This window comes from Nannospalax galili, unplaced genomic scaffold, assembly GCF_000622305.1.
Source record: "Nannospalax galili isolate Female #2095 unplaced genomic scaffold, S.galili_v1.0 scaffold250, whole genome shotgun sequence".
In the NCBI taxonomy this organism is placed as follows: domain Eukaryota; kingdom Metazoa; phylum Chordata; class Mammalia; order Rodentia; family Spalacidae; genus Nannospalax; species Nannospalax galili.
This window is the reverse complement of record NW_008328329.1, coordinates 38,655-58,984: the sequence shown is the minus strand read 5'-3', so window position 1 is coordinate 58,984 and position 20,330 is coordinate 38,655. Positions and strand designations below refer to the sequence as shown.

Below are 20,330 nucleotides of genomic sequence, written 5' to 3'. Positions count from 1 at the left end.
CATAGAGCAGAAGCAAGCAGTTGCACAGCAAGAGATGATGATGGTTTCAAAATGCATGTGTGTATCTCTGTAAGCTGAGTCCCTGTCTTTATGCCCTAAGGACCTGCTCTGGAGACATTGGCTTCCCACTGAGCTGCCACGGGCTGTGGGAACTCTGTACCTGCTGCTCTAAAGGGACAACCCTGAGGGCACAGGTCACATAAGGTGGGTGACAGTGGCTGGGACACTGTGGCTGGGGCTCCATGCCCAGGGCTGGAGTACTCATTTTTCCAACAGGCTCTGGATGTATTGGAAGTAGTGCCACACCTACAAAGATCAGTGTGTGGATGGAGAGCTTAGCGACGGTCTATAGACCCTCTGCAGCTTACCTTTCTTGGCAGATACGCTATGTGGCTGTCTTAAAATAGCATGGCTCATGCCGTCCGTGGTTTAGTGATACAGCTGTGTGTGCTAGGAGTGGCAGGGACAGAGACACAGCTCCCCACTGTCACCAACAGCAACCGGAGGACATCCCTTAATCTGTTAAAAATCTGGATGCAGGTGAGACCAGATACTTGGCTTCCCTGGTAAAAAGAATTTAAAGATTTCTGTGTATGAGTGTTTGCCTGTATGTATATGTGCACATCACATGCATGCCTGGTGTCCACATAGGCTAGAAGAGGGTGTTAGATCGTCCTGGAGCTGGAGTTCCAGATGGTTGTGAGCTACCATGTGGGTGCTGGGATCCAAACTCAGATCTTCTACAAGAGTAGCAAGTGCTCTTAACCATCTCTCCATTCCCTTAAAAATATTTTTAACATAGACTTTTAGCATGAGGGTTAAGAATAAAGGTGCTGGGGCTGGAGAGATGGCTCAGCAGTTAAGAGCATCAGCTGCTTTTGCAGAGGACCCGGGTTCAAGTCCCACCACTCACATGATGACCAAACTATCTTTAACTCCAGTTCCAGGGAATCTGACACCCTCTTCTGTCCTCTGTGGGCCTTACATGACACGGGTGCACCTACCTACATGCAGGCAATACACTCATACACATCAAATAAAAAATAAATTAAGTGAAAAATTTTTTAAAGAATAAAGGTGCTGAGGAAGAGAGTCGGGTGTACTTGAAAGCATGGGAAGCCTCTCAAAGAAAAGGCTCAATTAAGCACCCCTGGCAGTCTCTGGAGCTACATCTCCAAGGGTTGCTAAGGAATCTGAATGGCATGATAGGGTGGTTCCTCTGCCTCAGGAAGGATTGCAGTTGATGAGATAAAAACCTAGATCCCAGGGTTATAGAGAAGTTAAGATGTTTTTACTATGAACGAGGTTTAGCCTTGCTTTTGAGAATCCTAGACAATACTGGAAAAGGGCCCACACTTGAAGGTCATTTAGGCTTAAGCCTTACACATGGTTCCTTGATATTTTAACACAAAATACTTCTATACAAAAGAAGTGCTCTCTGTATGTCAGCAACCTTCACAGAAAATGTTAATTATGTTTGAATCTTTGATTTTTTTTTTTTTTTTAAGCTGCTGAGGAGAGGCTTTGACTAGACTCCAGGGTTGGGATTTCCTCTTCTTTCTCTGTCTTTCTGTGGTGACTTTGGGATTATGGGAAAAATTATCCTTTTTTTAAAAAACTTCTGTTGCTATGGTTCCACCTGGGAATTGGGATAGGGGCTCCTTAGTAAACAGAGCAGTTGGATATCAAAGTGGATGTGACGTGAGCCTGTTGCCATGGTCCAGTGGGGACAGCCCTTGTGGGTCTGGCTTCATGTGAGGACAGTATCCTGGAGTAAAGGCCTCCAGGCAGCTAACTCCCTCAGCTGGTAGTGTGGCCGCCTCTGTATAGGCTCTGATGCTCCTGAATCAAACATGTGCTTGTTGACACTGGCTGGATGTTTAATGGGTGCCAAGACATGATCTGTGCCTCAAGTACATTATCTCAGATTCTGCCCAGCAACCTGATGTTATTGTGCCACTTTGCAGATCACAAAACTGAACTGCAGAGATTTAGACTTATCCAGTGTCACCCAGCTATAAGTGACAGAGCCAGGATTCACCCCTGGGCAGTACGACCTCAGAGTCCTCACCCTGAGCCACCATGCCACAGTGTGCAAATCTTGACTCTGCTCTGGGCCTGTCTTTCTCCCAATAACAGATTCCACTTCCACTGAGTTTTCCCTCACTCACAGATGTCTCTGAGATGCTTGCCTCCTGTGAGCAGAGACATGTTTGGTCACTTACGGCCGCCACCTTGGGAACTGCAAAGTCCACTTCTCCTTCTATTGCTGTCAGTGCACCTCATCCTTAGGAGTTTAACTTGACTTAACCTTACCCATTTTCTCAATACTCAAGAGACCACATAGCCCAGGTTCCCTGAACTTACAGACCTCTCTAGAAAATCACAGAGCCTGCTCCAGACAGTCACAGAGCCCTCTGCAGAGGTGTACATCCTGAAAGTACCATATGTTGTGATGTTCACGTTTCTACCTGGGAGTATTTTTTGGTTTACATATCTGGGCTTTTCCTTTGTTGTTGAAAAGTTGGGATTTGGATGGGAAAAGGTGACTGATTCGGGCATGTGCACCTTGGTGAGCTCCGGTCGTCTGGGCAGGTATAGCACAAGTTACCCCGTTCCTGTTCTTGGTGTATGTGGGAGGGTCTGAAAGGAATCCTTCTGGCTACTGTTGACCCTGCATCTGTGTTCTAGCGTTGCCTGGTTAAATGGGCCTCTCTCCCTCCTGAGTAACCAGCCGCCTGTTAGCTGCTACAAAGATGGTGACCTTCTTTTCAAACGCCAGGCATTGAGCTGAATGCCCTGGGCCATTTTCACTGGTGTGATATCCCAGCCCACAGATGGCATCTTTGGTAATTACTAGACTTCAGCCCGAATTTGCATATCTTAAGGGATCTTTTTCTTTCAAAGTCAAGTGGCTGGACAACACCAGCCTACAGTCCACCCAAGAGAAGACCTATTTGCCAAAGCCTTCCTGTGTGCGTAGCAGGGCCTCGGATACCAGGGGAAATCCTGGGGCTGCCTAGGACGTAGGTGTTGTGGTTCTTCTGGGTTCACACCTTCCCTAGCTAATGCTGTGGACAGGCCTGTATGGCTAGGCTCTCCCTTTAGGACATTTGCAGTCTTAACCTGGGAATCTCTATTCAGACTTTGGTTTGTTGCCAGGGTTATTGATGAGGGAACATTCTAAACACAGTTGGGTGGTCTCTAGGCTTCCATCAAGCATGTTCATGCCAATTAGCATTGCCAATTACCTTTTGCTCCAAGAACTGTCTTCTTCATCACAGCGCTGTCTGGACCTGCTTCTCAAAGCATCACCTAAAAGATGTATATTCACCATGCCATGCTTGCCACTTGTGATAGGAGCCTCTGGTGTGCACTTCACAGCCCCCTGCACACGTGATGAATGTGTGTGGCTCAGCTGAGAGAGCACCAGCCACACACAAGTGCCTGCCCTATGGCCTCAAAGGCTGTGACTCCAAATCCCCACTATGTCAGTGTTTGTGCTCAGCCTTCCTTCCTTGCCTGAGGGCCAGGGCCCCCCCCCCCATTATTTGTTACTCTGTGGGTATGCGCACCCTCTCATCCATGAATGGTGCTCTGAGAAGGAAGAACACAGCAGCACATGGAAGCTGCACGTGACAGCTTTCCAGTTCTGGGAGGGAGCACGGAGTATCCACACCTGGGCTAGATTGGAAGGTTAGACCTATGTGGAGCCGAAGTGGGCTGTTGTTACAGATCCACAGACCCAGGGAGCTTTAAAAGTCACAGCAGGGGCTGGGGAGATGGCTCAGTGGTTAAGAACATTGGTTGTTCTTGCAGAAGACATGGGTTCAAATCCCAGCACCCACATGGCAGCTAGCAAGTGTCTGTAACTCCAGTCCCAGGGGATCTGACAGCCTCTTCTGACCTCCGCGGGCACTGCACAACACGGGTGCACTTACCTACGTGCAGGCAAAACATGCATACACATAAAATAAAAATAATAAATAAATTTTTGAAGTTTTTTTTTTTAAGTAGTCACAGTAGGGGTTGGGGAAATGCTCCAGTTGGTAAAGTATTTGCCATGCAAGCATGGGGGCCCGAGTTTGGATCTCTAACACCCATATAAAAAGCCAGACATGGTAGCAGATGCCTGTAATCCCAGCACTGAGGAGGTGGAGACCAGGGAATCCCCGGAGCCTGCTGACCAGTTAGATTTGTTGAGTCAGCAAGTTCTAGGTTCAGTGAAGGACTGTCTTAAAAAATAGTTGGAGAATGACAGAGGAAGACACACATGATTTCTGGCACACACACACACTACACATGTATACATCACACACATACACACATACACTACACATGTACACATCACACACATGCACACACACTACACATGTACACATCACACACATGCACACACACATACACTACATTGATCTTAAGCCACTTCAAACACTTTAGAGTGCAAGTCTTCTCTTTGCTTCTGCACGTGAGCTATATGAGGTATAAATATGACCTACATACCTGTCATTCATGGCACCAACCAATACATCATGATATGGGGTTGCAATAGAGAATGTGGTGGGCAGGGATTAGGGAAACATTTTGCCAAATCTCTTTAACTTTGAAATTTGGTTGTTGATAGAGTCTGAGTTCTGTGGCTCTGGAGATGGCTTGGTCTGTTAAGTGCTTCCTGTACAAGCATAAAGACCTGAGTTTGAATGCCTAGCATCTAAGTAACAAGCTGCGGGTGGTGGTGTGCATCAGTGATCCTTGTGCTGAGGAGGCAGTGATGGGGATCCCTGCAGCTCATTGGACAGCTAGTCTTGCTGAATTGGTGAGCTACAGATTCAATGAGAGGACTTGTCTCATAATAACAGGAAGGAAGGCAATAGGGGAAGATACCTGATGTCAGCATCTGGCCTCTACCTATACATGCACATATGTGGGCACATAGTCATGCATACACACACACACTACACATGTACACATCACACACATGCACACACACACACTACACATGTATACATCACACACATGCACACACACTACACATGTACACATCACACACATGCACACACACATACACTACACATGTATACATCACACACATGCACACACATACACTACACATGTACACATCACACACATGCACACACACATACACTACACATGTATACATCACACACATGCACACACATACACTACACATGTACACATCACACACATGCACACACACATACACTACACATGTATACATCACACACATGCACACACATACACTACACATGTACACATCACACACATGCACACACACATACACTACACATGTATACATCACACACATGCACACACATACACTACACATGTACACATCACACACATGCACACACACATACACTACACATGTATACATCACACACATGCACACACATACACTACACATGTACACATCACACACATGCACACACACATACACTACACATGTATACATCACACACATGCACACACATACACTACACATGTACACATCACACACATGCACACACACATACACTACACATGTATACATCACACACATGCACACACATACACTACACATGTACACATCACACACATGCACACACACATACACTACACATGTATACATCACACACATGCACACACATACACTACACATGTACACATCACACACATGCACACACACATACACTACACATGTATACATCACACACATGCACACACATACACTACACATGTACACATCACACACATGCACACACACATACACTACACATGTATACATCACACACATGCACACACATACACTACACATGTACACATCACACACATGCACACACACATACACTACACATGTATACATCACACACATGCACACACATACACTACACATGTACACATCACACACATGCACACACACATACACTACACATGTATACATCACACACATGCACACACATACACTACACATGTACACATCACACACATGCACACACACATACACTACACATGTATACATCACACACATGCACACACATACACTACACATGTACACATCACACACATGCACACACACATACACTACACATGTATACATCACACACATGCACACACATACACTACACATGTACACATCACACACATGCACACACATACACTATACATGTACACATCACACACGTGCACACACACTACACATGTACACATCACACACATGCACGCACACACTACACATGTACACTTCACACGCGCGCACACGCACACACACCAGCCACAGCGGCCTCCTCGGTTTGGTGCATTGTATAGAGAAATAAAATATGGCCTTCATGCTATTAATTTATAAAGTATGACCACCTGCAGGACATGGCCTTTGCTGACACCCAGCTTTCTCTTGCTGGTGTCAGGACTGCCCCTGGCATCACTGTCCTGGACAGCCTGCAGAGGGAGAGCAGTGTCGGGTGCAGCTACCAAACAAACTGCAAAGAGACACCTGGTGACGGAGATTCCCAGGTGACTAGCAGGACCATTCATGATCACATCATACATCATATTCACATCAGTACCTCAGACTATGCTGTGAAAAGATCTGTTTCCATCCTGTGGAGGGAAGCATCTGCAGTTTGGGCTTGCCACCTTGTAGTCCCAGGACCCTCACTGACCTCCTAGGGTTTCTTTAGCCTGGGCTGCATTCTGAATGCATGTGTTACCTGAGTCTCATTTAGTCTCCACTTGCCCAATGCTCACAGGGCCACAGCCTCTGTGTGCTGGCTGCTGTGGGTTCCCAGGTCTCAGACTGGAAAGATTGATGGCTTGGGTACAGAGGATCCGGGCTGCCTTATCCTGGGCTGGGCTGCAGTGCCAAGTGTGGGCAGCTTTTAACCAAGACAGCAAATGTGGTATGATGCAACACTGCAAGGATGCCTGAGGAGCCATGGGAGCATCAGGTCACTGCTTGGGCCAGGGAAGACTTCAAGCAGGAGACCTCACTGACCTCCACTCACTGGCTGGACATATTTTTCCAAGGTCACAGTCAGCCTATGGTGACATTTCCCTTCATCTCCTAAGCATGAAGAGGTCATGTGGTGGGTGCCAGGGTTTCCAGAGAGGCAGATGAGCTGCCACAGCTTATTCCTAAAAGTATGTGTGCCCTGATGAGGCAGGCAGTGGATCAGAGCAGCAACACCAGCAGGGAGCCACAGAGAGCCACATCCCCTTCCTCTCTTCCGCAGTCATTCCATACCATCTCAGCAGAGACACCCATCCCCAAACCCAGTTTGAGGCTTGCATCTGGTTTCTTCTCCACAGCTGTTCAGGAATGGCCCCTCCTGCCAGCCCCACAGCCTGTGAAGGTCCAGTGCACACCCTCAGGAGCATCCCTTTTCATCTGTGCCCCGCTCTACTTAGACTGTGAGTTTGAGGAGGTCAGACCTGGAGTTCCCTCCCACCTCGTGCCCCTGGGCCCAGTGGGGTTTGATATGTGTGCCTACTCCACAACCAGGTGATAAGCAAGCCAATAATGGCATGTGATCACCCGGCTGTGCCAGACTCATGTATTCTGTCTGGTTTGTTTTGAGACAAGGTCTTATTGTAGCTAGCCATGAAGACCTAGGTGGCCTTCTGCCTCAACCTCCCAGCTCCTGACATTCCAGGTGTGTGCCACCACACCTGAATTAGTTAATCCTTGCAACAATTGTGAAATTGGCACTATTAACGTTTCCAAAAGGGGAAACTGAGGCACAGAGTGTTTAGGCAATATCAAGGTCACACAGCCAGTGAGCGCTGAAGCCATGATTCCAAGATCAGGCATTCTGACTCCTGACACTATAAATTATGAATGAACGGCATCCTAGAAGTTAAGGGGAGGGTCAAGCAGACCCTGAAGGCCCCTGCTGCCTTCCAAATCCTTGTCCATGCTCCACTGCAGATGGCCAGTTCACCCCACAACCTCATGAAGACTCACTGTGAGTCCAAAAAAGCCCTACTGACGTGTCTTGGCAGCCGCCTGCCTATCCAGCACTGGAACTCAGTGATTACTTGGATCGCCAGGCCCTGTGCGTCTCTTGACTCACCTCCACCACCCCACACCCCATCACTCTCAGTCCAGCCCCTTCCTCACCAGCCATGTCCTCCTGTGGAGGCAATCAGCCCCCTCCCCGCCACAGTGGTCTGGCTTATGGATAAGGGATGCTGTCCGGCTCTCAGGGGACAGAAATCCAGAGTCCAGCACTCCCTGGTCTGAGGTATGGGTTGGGGACTTTTGTTGGTCTTTATCTCAACTTCCCTTTTATTAGAAAGTATGAAGCCTATACAAAAGAATTGGTGGTAAGAGGGCACTGGGTGGAGCCTGCAGGTGTGCCCACAGCCTGGGACCCTGAGCACCCTTTCCATACCTCCAAGCCAAGTATGAAGGTACATGGTTGGCTAGTCTAGTCCAGAAAGCCCATGATGTCTCTGGAAATGTCTTGCAAGTTTGCCTTCAAGAGTTTTATCTTTGCTTTCTGGTTTTTACAGTTGGGGGGTGTTTTCTATTTATTTATGTTTATTTTATGCATATGGGTGTTTTTCCTATACATATGTATGTACACTACATGTGTACAATGCCTGCAGAGGCCAGAAGGAGGCGTTGGAACCCCTGGAACTGGAGTTACAGATGGTTATTAGCCTCCACGTACCCCAGGCTGGCCTTGGACTTCTGATCCTCCTGCCTTCCTCCTTGGAGTTGGGATTACGTGTGTGTGGCAGATGTTTCCAGAGACATCATGGGCTTTCTGGACTAGAGTAGCCAACAACTGTACCTTCATACTTGGCTCGGAGGTATGGAAAGGGGGCTCAGGGTCCCCTGGCTCTGGGCACACCTGCAGGCTCCACCCAGTGCCCTCCACCCATGGCTGGTTTATGCAGTACTGAGGATGGAGCCCAGGGCTCCATGCATGCTAGAAGAGTACTGTAGGCACCAAGCTGCACTCCCAGCCCTAGACGTCTATCTTAATGTTCATTTCACCAATGTGAGGATTTGGTTCCGCTGATTGATGAGGGAGGGTTTTGTAATGCATACCATACTAAGCATTTTATATGCAAGGACTTTTAATCTTCATGACAACTATACTACCATTTCCTTTTTTGAAGAGAAGAAACCAGGTTTACAAGCTCTAAGTGACTTGCCCTAGTCCGTGTAAAGAGTATATAAAGAGTTTATGTCCTAGCCAGGGTTCCGCCCAGGCCCGGGACCCTCAAGGGACACTTTGTTCTCTACCAGCCTAGCTGTCCATTTGCAGCATAGACACGTGGCTGGTTTGACTTCCACATGTTCTAAGTCTCTCCCCCAGGCTCATCCTAGGGGTATACAGAACCCTCGGCCTGAACTGTGTTCTGTGTTTTCTGTAGGCCACAGGGGTCACTGCAGAGCCACTTCCTGGTATCTGTCCCTGAATCTAGCGACATCCCTCTAGGCAGGAAATGAGTGAAGCGTGCATGCCATTAGGCTGGTGGCCTGGCACCAGCAACCTGAGAACAGCCACTCAGAGAATATGGGGCTCCATCCTCTTGTTGCATCCTGGGTGCCCACAATGACCCTCACCATCGAGGTTGCTCTTCCAGGCTCCTGTGGGCTGCAGGTCCTGGGTGAGGCCCCTGCTTAGCACTGGGATAGAGCTGGCTCACAGAGCCCTGGGGAAGAGAGGTCAGGGTATGATTGTCCACTGTAGAGAGATGGGCATATGGGAGAGTCTCTGCATTACTGGAAGCCTCTGCAGGGGTGTCTGAAATCGGGGACAGCAGCAGCCAAGGGTGAAGCAGATGAAGTCATGCCCATGTTTGGTGACCTTCCACCACTGCCTTGAGGAGCTGAGTAGGTCTTTGGTTCACACTGCTGGCCAGGGCATGTTGGTGGTATGCCCACCCCGGATGCCACCAAAACGCAAGAGAAGGAAACAGTAACGGCTGTTGCTGGTGTGATGCTTTTTTTCTGATCTTCTTGGGGGTGCTCAGCTGTCCTCATCCTCTTCCTCTTGATGTCGCACCATTTCGGCAACTCAAGTCACAATTGCATCTTCCACAGATGGGAGGGGTTCATCCTACCTTAACTGTTGGAAGCTTCCAGAATGGGGTCTTGTCTGTCAGAAGGTGGGAGCCTTCCCAGAGAAGCCTAGCTAAAGCCAGAGATTGAGGTCAGCACTGAGGTGTCAAGCTGCCAGGATCCCAGGATCCTCATGAATTTTTGTCAGAGTGGGAGCTGTTGGGAAAAAGGAGATGCCAGATGAAGTCGCCCACCTAGCCCCCAAGCGTCTGTTTCCTATAGGGAGATTAGGAAGGAAAGATCCCTAATTTGGTGTTCTGGTTTGGTTTCTATGTTGCTGAGAAAAAGCACTAAGAAAACCAATTTGGAGAGAGGAAAGTTAAGTTCGGCTTAGGTTTGCAGTACTCTTTGAGGAAACCCAGCACAGGAACTCAGGCAGGAACTGAAGCAGACCCAGTGGAGGAACGCAGCTCACTGGCTCACCCCAGACTCACATCCAGCTACCTTTCTTTTTTTTAATATTTTATTATTTTAATTTATGTGTATGAGTGTATTGTCTGCATGTGTGTAAGTGTACCTGTGCTGTGCAGTGCCCGAGGAGGTCAGAAGAGGGTGTCAGATTCCTGGAACTGGAGTTACAGGCAGTTGTTAGCTGCCATGTGGGTGCTGGGAATTGAACCCAGGTCTTCTGCAAGGGTAGCCAGTGCCCTTAACCACCGAGCCATCTCTCCAGCTTCTTAAGTACTTTTCTTGTACAGCCCAGACCCACCTGCTCAGGGATGGCACCACCCACAGTGGGCTGGACCCTCCTACATCAATCAGCAATCAAGGAAAGTCCCCACAGACATGCACACAGGCCAGTGTAATGGAGGTGATTCCTCAGGGTCTCTCTTCCCAGATGATTCTAGTTTGTGCTGTCTAGTTGACAAAGCTAAGCAGCACACTTGGTCTTTGTGTTGCATTATTCTAGAATGTACCACTTGATCAGAGTAGGACAGCAAGACCTCTTTCATGAATCTATGTGGTGACTGGGGTTGTGTCCGCTTGTGGGTATGTATGTGTATGTGTGTATACACACATGTGCACATACACTTGTTCTCAGAACCAGCCCACTCCAGTGGCTTCTGGCTTTCAGAGGGCATGAAGATGGTTCCTTAGAACATGCTAATGGGCATTTGGAATCAGGATGTCCGTGGGCTGTCTAGCAGCCAAGAACGTTAGTACTCATGAATGTGAGTCTTGACTCTGGGACTGAGTAGACTAGTGAGAAGGGCGAGGGGGTTTGAGAGTCTGTAGAGGAGTCACTATGTGGGTTTCCCTAGAGGCTGCTAAGCTCTTGATTTTGCCTGACTGTCTTGCAGGAGCTATGTCGCCAGCGCATGGCTGTTCGGCCTCCAGACCGCCCTGAAGGCCCACACACATCCCGCATCAACAGTGTCTCATCCCAGTTCAGCGATGGGCCGATGCCCAGCCCTTCGGCTCGGAGCAGCACCTCATCCTGGTCTGAGGAGCCTGTCCAGTCCAACATGGACATCTCTACTGGACACATGATCCTGGTAAGTCCTGCATCCTCCGTGATGGTTCTGACCTCTGTGAAGGAAGGGGTGACAGGCAGTGGTCTCACAGGGTGCATTCTTCCTGTGCCCTGACAGGTGCTTCCTAACCTTGGAAGGTACCACATCTCCTCCATGAGTCTTCGATATAAGCAAAAGGCATGATGTTTATCACCAAAATCTTTCTGTTCTGCTTAGAGCACACATAATGTGTGTGAGTACTTGCTCTCTTGTGTTTGAGATAGAACGCTAGCATCTCATGTGAGTGCTTGGAATGCCCGCCCGCTGGCGCTCACTGTGTAAGCCACTCTGTTGGTCTTTGCCTCCTTAACCCTCAGTTTCTAGCCCAACAAGTGCTGTCTGTGTAAACAAATGCAATTCATGTGTAATTTAGAGCTGATGGTCAGGTGCAGGAGGTGTGGGCCATGCTTAACCCATCTCAAGAGCCTTTTGAGGTGCAAATGCCAAATGCCACGGCGGCGCAAGACTTCAAGGCCTTTTCTTCAGTGCCTTTTCCTGGTGTCCTCTCTGCAGTGATGGAAGATGGAGTGGCTACGTTGCCTCATGGTGCCTTATTAATGTCTGATTTCACTGGGAGAGAGATTCATAACTCAGTACTCCTTCAGGTCATCCCAGCAGCAGGCATCTCCCTGTTGAGGGACTGTGAGGTAGAAATGCAAACAGCAGGTGACCATGTTATCACTCACATAGAGACAGGGCCTCCACCAACATGAGGCAGAGCCTGGTCCCCTGCTTTGGAGGCACCTGCTGTGATCAGATTGGGGAAACACTGTCCCTGTATCTCAAGACAACCCAACAAGTTGTCCTTACACTTTGGGGTTCCTTCCTTAGATGACTACCTAGTCAAAATGTAGCCTGGAGGCCACAGGAAGCTGGAAAAACTGTTTCTTGCTAAGAAGCCTCCCGGCAGAGCTGGCAGACCAGGCAGAGATGGTATTGACTGAGACGTATGCATAAACACCTAAGTCAAAGGTTGAGGGATCTTGATAACCTAGACCCACGTGGACACGTAGGGAGGCAGAGGCACATGGCAGCCCGCTTCCCAGATAGCACATGGTCACAGGAAAACCTCCCCTTTCTGTGCTGACCACGGGGCCAGTTTGTACCCGTTTCTTTTCTTTGTGATATGGGGGACCCCCCCCAAATGCTCTCTCTGCTGCCTCAGAGTCAGGACAGACAGGGAGGGCTCCTCACACTCAGGGATGTTTGTCTTTCACTAAGCAGGCATGTGTCAGACTTGTACTATGTGCTTACCGACCTTTGAAGTGACAGACCTCTTTCTGAACAGCAGTTGCTAAACTTGGATCTGACTTCTCAAGGACTTTGACATTTGTTCCTTTTAGAAAAGTGACTGAGAAGTCCAGCCCCATAATGAGATTTGTTGCTGGGCATCAGGAGGCAGTAAGTGTGCTTGTTGACAAGTTGGTCATAAGAGAGGCTCATTTTGGCTTGTGCAATTTGACACTCATATTCAAAACTTTGGGTCACAGTTTGGTGATACCTCAAGTCTGGTAGTACCTGAAAATACATTTTTCATAGGAAATTGTGTTTTGACAGCCATATGTACTATGACAGATCTCAGGATGGACTCAGCCTCTAACCAGTGACTACCTCGCTGTCCTAAAACAAGGTAGCCCAGGCAGAGGTCAGTGAAGCCACCAGACCCATCACAGGCATCTCCCTGAATATATTCATGACTTAACCTGTCTGCCACACCAGACCTACCTGGAAACACAGTCAAAGCATGGTAGGGGTGGTGCCAGCCACCACAACTCCCTTTACCCAGATCAGAAGCCCCATGAAACCCTGGCTTTCCTAAGAATCGACGCTTTCTCTGCAGGGTATATAACAAAGCACCTTCCTTCAAGACACAGGCCTCTGTGAGAGGAAGGGATATTCTCTGCGCACAGTAGCCCTGGTTTCCTCTACAGCGAGGGTCATGCTACATAGGGTCTTGCCCCAGAATTTCTCTAGTACTGGAGCCTAGAAGCCCAGAGCCCTGGCCAGTTTCCCCAGATGATCCCACTACCTCCACGCACAGGCCCTGAGACTCATCTCAGACTCTAGAAGGGCAGACCTGCTTCAGAATGGAGGCCAGGAGAACATGTGTCTAGCACCCCAGAGTTAAACTCAGGCAGCAGCCCCCTTTCTGCATGGGCTCTGGATGCTGTCATGTCAGCCTCTCAGAGCTGACCTTTGGCTCATTAAAGCTACAAGGAAGATAATTACAGTCATCAGTCAACCTGACCCTCAGTAGGAAAATGCACGTTAACTGGTCAGCTGGTAGGACCAGTGTATGAACTACGTGGTAAGGATCCAGGGCCTGTCAGGTAAATCCAGGACTCCAGGTGTTTGGCCATGAATCTGTTCTAGTGGAGCGTTAGGCAAAACGTGACATTACAGCATAAAGCTCTGAAGAAAGCCAGCGAAAACCCTTTAAACTCCAGGTTGGGCTGTTAACCAGGAACTGGTCACCAGGACTCATCAGTAGCTGAATACTCTCCTGTGGCACTAGGGTGCTGAGGGGGATCAATAGGAGTGACTCCTGCGGGATGGGCCTCAGATATGAGCCCCACTCCCCTATTGATGTTGGTCTCTGACACTCCTTCATGTTCTATAACTTCATGCTAGACTCTAGACTGCTTGGAACCCCATCCCTTCAGCAGGTGGAGGGTGAAGGACTTGGCTGTCAGGGGAGGTCTTATACAGAAAGAGGTCTGCACCAGATAACAGCTTTCCTGGGCTGTGTAACCACTGATGGAACCAGCTTTGGTAATGGACAGTCACCAAGAAGAGAGCCAAGCAGGACTGACCACAGGGAGGCCTCTGCTGGTGTCACTGCAGAAAGAACAGACACACAGGAGTCAGAAGAAGGGCAAGATGCTTGGGAAAGGGGCTAGCAGGACATGGGGGGGAGTAGGCCGGGCGCATTGTCAGAGCTGTCCCTGGTATTGGCAGCACAGGTCCAGACTTGAGCAGGGGCATGGTTCTGGGGTCCCCTAAACTTGGGGTGAAGCCTTTGACACTTGCTGCCTGCCTGGTCTGAGTCTGATCCCATACCCACTACCTCTGGGCAGGAGTGCCTTTCTCCAGCCCTGTGAGTGTAAAGCAGGACGTGCCTGTAAGATGCACCTGGTACCTGCAGATGCTCCCCAACCTGCAGTCACAGTTAAGCCACAGAGGAAAGGGACCCGGCTGCCCACCTGGGCCACGTTCTGAAAGCTCAGCTCCTTCTGTGTTGCTGGACTTTGTGTTTTGTTCCTGTTGTTATTATTCTGTCTTCATTTCCTTGGAAGACGCCTTCTTAAAATGTTTTTACTTTATCGTCAGTGTGTTCACCATACATATGCATGGGGTTAACACAGTATCTCAACATGTGCACCCGGCTTATGCCGGTCAAATTCATTCCGCCTTATCCATCCCTCTTCCCAACCTCTAGTCACCACTGTTCTGTGTTCAGGATGAGAAGGCTCCAGCCCTAGGGTTGGGAAAACGAACCAGCCTCAGGGCTGGGACAGAGAGAGAATGTGGCTCAGCATACAGTGCAGTGTTAGTTACGGAGAATGGGTGGAACTGGAGGACACTGCATGAGCCGAAATAAGCCAGACACAGAAGTACAAGCACCGTGTGTGCACTCTCATGCAGAGGAAGTTGCCTTTTTAAAATAACAAGTTTCTGGCCAACGGATAAAGATGCCCGTCACCAAGTCTGCATCCTGAGTTCAATCCCTAGACCCACAAGGTAGGATAAAGCACATCCCTGAAGTTGTCATGTGGCTTTCACACATGCAGTGCACACTGTTCACACACTATGCACACCAAATACATAGAAATGCAACAAAAATTACAAGTTTCTTCAAAGTAGAACAAATTAGTTTTTTAAAACCACAGCTAGTGTGGGATATACCTGTATGACCCCGGGCATACATCCGAAGGAATCTATGCCAACATGCAAAGGGATGCCTGCCCATCCATGCTTGGTGCTGCTCTGGTTACAGCAGCCAAATTATGGAACCACCCTGCGTGTGCAGCAACAGATAAATAGGCAAAGAAACATGGCCTATAGACAGGGTGGAGTATTAGTCAGCTGTAAAGAAGAATGAAATCATGCCATTTGCAGGGAAATGGATGGAACTGGAGCTCATCATGTGATGAAAGACAAGCCACACTCAGAAAAGGACTGTGTTGTCACTCACACACAGAACTAGCTTTGAAGGACTTAAGTACACAGTAGAAGGGAACTGTTGGGGAAGAAGAAAGGGCTGGTGGTCAGGGAGGGTAAGAGAACGTTATGGTCATGAATATGATCCCAGTCCCCCCCCATAAAAAGCCAAGTATAGCTGTGTACATGCCTAAAACCCCAGCACTGTGAGAGACAGGAGGATTACTGGGGCTTGATGGCCTACAGGCTCAGTGAGAGAACTTGTCTTAAAGGGATGAGGCAAAGATGACACAGCAGGACACCTGCTGAACTCTCTGGCCTCTACACAGGTATGTGCACATACACCAATACACATACACCTACACACATACCCCCCCCACACACACACACAGTCAGGCATAGTGGCATTTACACATAATCTAGCACTCACAGACTGAGGCAGGAGGATAAGTTTTAAACAGCCTGGGCCACATAGCAAGACAGTACCTCAAGAAACCACAATTGAAAAAAAAAAAAAGATTCTAAGTTTGTTTTTAAGGAGCGCAGGGGAAAGGATCTGGTGCCCCTAGACCCCTCACACCAACTGCTCTGGAAGATGGACTGCATGGGCAGAAGGTGGGGCAGGGGGTGGGGGTGGGGTTGCCATCCTGGGGAAGGTTAGTAGAGGCTGGCAGGATGGCTGAACCAGGAAAACTGTCATTAGGACTCCTTACAGCTTATCCTCTTCTCCTGGCTTGGTCCTTTTTTTTTACTCTGACATCCCCGCTACTGTCTGCTGTGTTGTCGTACTGCCTGCTGTGTTGTCAGCACCCCCAGCCATTCCCCACTACTTGCCCTTCTGGTGAATCTAGTCAGCCTATCTAGAGGTCTTTGTTTTAGGAGGGTCAGCTGTTCCTCATCTAGTGGTAATCAGTTGTCAGTATTCCTTTGGATAAGGTTGGGGTCTGCTGTTCAATTTTCCAGTTTTGTCCTGGGTTACTATCTGGGAATCCCCTTTGGACACCCTGGCCAACAACTCAAAAGAAGGTATCGCTTGTTTGGCATTGTTGCTTGTTATGTAGCCTTTAGCTATGCATATGGACTCTTAAATTATATTGGCCCCTTTAATTTGGTTATACTTTCCTTTTGGGTGTTTAAGGCCGTACAGTTGGTCCAGATAAACCAATTTATTTTTACTCTTAGCTTGGTCTTTTAGAGACAGGGTCTCACTATGTAGCCCTTGCTGGCCTCAAACTCACAGAGCTCCACCTGCCTCTGCCTCTGCCTCTGCCTCCTAAGTGCTGGGATCAAATCATGCAGCACCACACCCAGTTCACTTCATGTTTTTCTAAAGAAACATTTGCAAGGCAACATGGAATGTTTGAGTTCACAAAGCTGAGAAGATCTCTGAAAAGCAAGCACCATCTTCAGAGCGAATTTAAGAACTGTCACAGCTATCGTACAGTAAGCATGTAGGGACCCACCTTCGTACGAAGTCTGTGTAAGGTAGGGATGCATGTTTCAGTTTGTTTTCTAGAAGATCTGTTCCCGTATTGTGCCTGCCTTCCACAGGGAGACAGTTCCACGTGACTGGCTGTGTGAGGGAGCTCAGAACAGCACCGCCATCCTAAGACTCACAAATTATGTGTGAGTCAGCCAAGCATCCTCCCAGGAAAGAGGGAGTGAGCATGCGTGCAGAAGGGCAAGCGCTATGTCGGGGGCAGTCACCACCAGCTTAGCCGTCTGTCACCAGCTGGGAGACTCCAGGGAGGAGGCGGCATGTGCGGGACAAAGTGGGCCTAGTCATCTCTGTTGGACCCACAGAGCTTAGCATTTTGGACTTTTCAAGGACGTTTTTGCACCCACAAAACATAAGGTGAGAACTGAGGCCCAGGCCCCCTTTGCTCTTGACAACAGCACGAGTATCACCAAGTCCTTGCACAGCACTGTCCTGAAAAACCCACCAAGCAGGAACTGAGACTGGGCCCATTTCACAGATGAAAGCAGCCAAAACAAACGTGTTGATATAAAATATATGAAGCACAAAAATTCAACACAGGGACCAAGGCTTCTCATCACAGAGATCAGAAGATAGCTGCTGTGGTCATTGAAGCAGACGGACCTGGTGACAGCTGAGGGGCCATGCGACCTTTGCTCTTGGATTCCCCATGGAGAATCCCAAAGGCCTAGAGGTACAAAGTGCCCTGTGTCCATCCTGGAGACGACCAGGGCCTGCAGGAGCAGCTGTGAGTCCAGACACCAGTGTGGAGCCTGTCCCAGGGTGCTGAGTCAAGCACAGGGCATGAGGCTTGGCATCAGGTATGGGGCCAGTCTCAGGACGTGAAGCCAGGTTTGGGGCACAGGATCAGGCACAGTATAGACCAGGCTTGGGGTGTGGGGCCAGGCTCGGGGCATGGGGCTAGGCAAGGGGTATGTGGGCCAAGACACAGGAGTCCAGGTCCTCCTTCAGCCTGGCCTGGTTGGCCTCCAGCCTCACCCAGGGCCTCATCTTGGCTGCTGTCACGGTACCCTCTGTGCCTCATCCACTTGCTGTGAACTCATTCGTGCTCATCAACAGCAGAGCTCCTCGACTGATGGCTTCTGTGAGGCCTACTGGCTGCTGTCTCTCCAAGCAGTGCTGGGAGAGAGGAGCCACTGGGCCTATCCACCCCCCACCTCCTACAGGGGAGTCCCTGGACCTCAAAAAAATTTTTTTTAATTTTTTTTTTTTTATGTGTTTGAGTGTATTGCCTGCATGTGTCTAAGTGCACCCACATGGTGCAATGCCCGTAGAGGTCAGAAGAGGGTATTAGATTCCCCTGGAACTGGAGTTAGGGACAGTTGTTAGCTGCCATGTGGGTGCTGGGAATCTAACCCTGGTCCTCTGCAAGAGCAGCCAGTGCTTTTAACTGCTGAGCCATCTCTCCAGCCCAGGGCCTCATTTTCTTTATCTATAAACACCCGTCTCCCGCCACCTCCCATCCCCTTGTTCATTGCACAGGCCCAGTGAAGATACCTGGGCACCAACACTGCCCCTCTGTGGAAGAGCTTCCTTTAAACCCAGGCCTGACTGCTCTGAGGCCAGCTTAACCAAGTGCCTGGCTCCCCAGTTCCTGTGGACTGTGGCTTTCAGAACGAAACAGCCTCTCTGGCTCTGACAATATGCCTTCCCAACCAAGCCAGTGCTTACTGGCCCCATGATGGAGAAAGCACAAAGCCTCCCTTTGATGAATTCCTTGCTGGGGTGCCCTTCTCCAGTGGACACCTGTGCAGCATGTCCTGAGGCTGCACTGAGCCTCCAGAGGAAGAGGGTACAGATAAGAGTTGTACCCAGGCAGGAGAGGCACTGCCCCTGCAGCCTGTGGGCTCCTACACTGCTTCTGTGGCCTGGGCTCCGGAGACCTTGCAGCACAGCCTAGATGCCCCTCAGATTCAGTTCCAGATGACTCACCTAACCTTGCAACATCAACTTTGGCCTTTGGGCCTGGCTGGAACTGGAATGTCCCTCCTAACATCCTGACATGCTCGGGGACTTCCAGGAGAAAAGTAGCTACAGGAAGCTATGTCTGTTCAAATCACACCATGTAAAAGACAACTCTGTGAGTACTCGGGTTCATGGCTTCCTACCGTAGGCATTTTTCAAACTCTTGTCCCTCTAATAACACAGATTATATGAAAATATACACAGTCCAAATTTCTAGAAGCTAGACCCTGGGTCTAGAGGGTGCTTTACATTTATTTTGATAGTTATTGTCACGTTTGCTGCCAAAATGCTTGGCAGTGGATGGACCTCAACCATATGGACAGGCATGCCCCGACCCTGACCTGCCCAGCTGCAGGTCGGCTGTGTCTCTGGTAGGCAATTTCAAAGGGGTGTGATTTACCTTTCTATTCTTGTGTGGGGCAGAGGTCTTCTGGTGGGTTCGGAAGCTGGTTAGCTTTCCTTCCAGGATGGCTTCAGGGGCTCCTCTGGGCCACAAATGCAGGTCTCTACGCACGTGCACGAACCCACCCACAGGACCAGGACAGACTGTTTGCTCCTGTCTTTCCCTCACTGCATTCAGTTCATCTACACGATAGCCAGTGCCACCACCCCAAGAGAGGCAGGACAAAATTTCAGGTCTATAAGCAAGAAAGGCTCGTTAGAGTCACATCATAAACTGCCAGATAGGGAAGCAGGTGGCCAGGTGTCTGAGGAATGTGCATCCTGTGTGTGAGAACTGTGACTTTGCTGCGACTTGGGATGGGGCTGCCTCACTCAATTCATGACACCCACTAGCCAAGTGATGTCAGTGAGAAGTTTGTGTGGGAGGCCATGCTGGGTCTCTAGGATTGAGAGTTAGGTAGAAATAATGTTCTTGTGGACCTGGAGGCCAGAAGCCTGTGACTAGGCATGTGGCAGGCTGCTTTCTCCTGAGACTTCTTCCCAGCTTGAAGATCACCATCTTGCTGTGTCCTCACATGGCTTTTCCTTCATGCAAATGAGCACATCCATAGTGTCCAGCCAGATGGACTTAGGACCTCCTTTTAATTCAATTCCCTCTTGAACGGCTCTGTCTGCCCATGAGGTCATAGCTTACTGAGGGTTAGAGACCCAACAT

The 20,330-nt window shown here is 49.2% G+C and overlaps 1 protein-coding gene across 1 annotated transcript in view; it reads left to right on the top strand.

Annotated features, from left to right (window-relative positions):
* Positions 1-20,330, top strand: part of LOC103725904 — a gene marked incomplete at its 3' end in the record, with an annotated part of 64,677 nt that overhangs the window by 18,806 nt on the left and 25,541 nt on the right. The window contains exon 6 of the mRNA XM_008823279.1: positions 11,377-11,571. Coding sequence (XP_008821501.1) covers positions 11,377-11,571 — 195 coding nt within the window. The remainder of the gene's footprint in view (positions 1-11,376; positions 11,572-20,330) is intronic.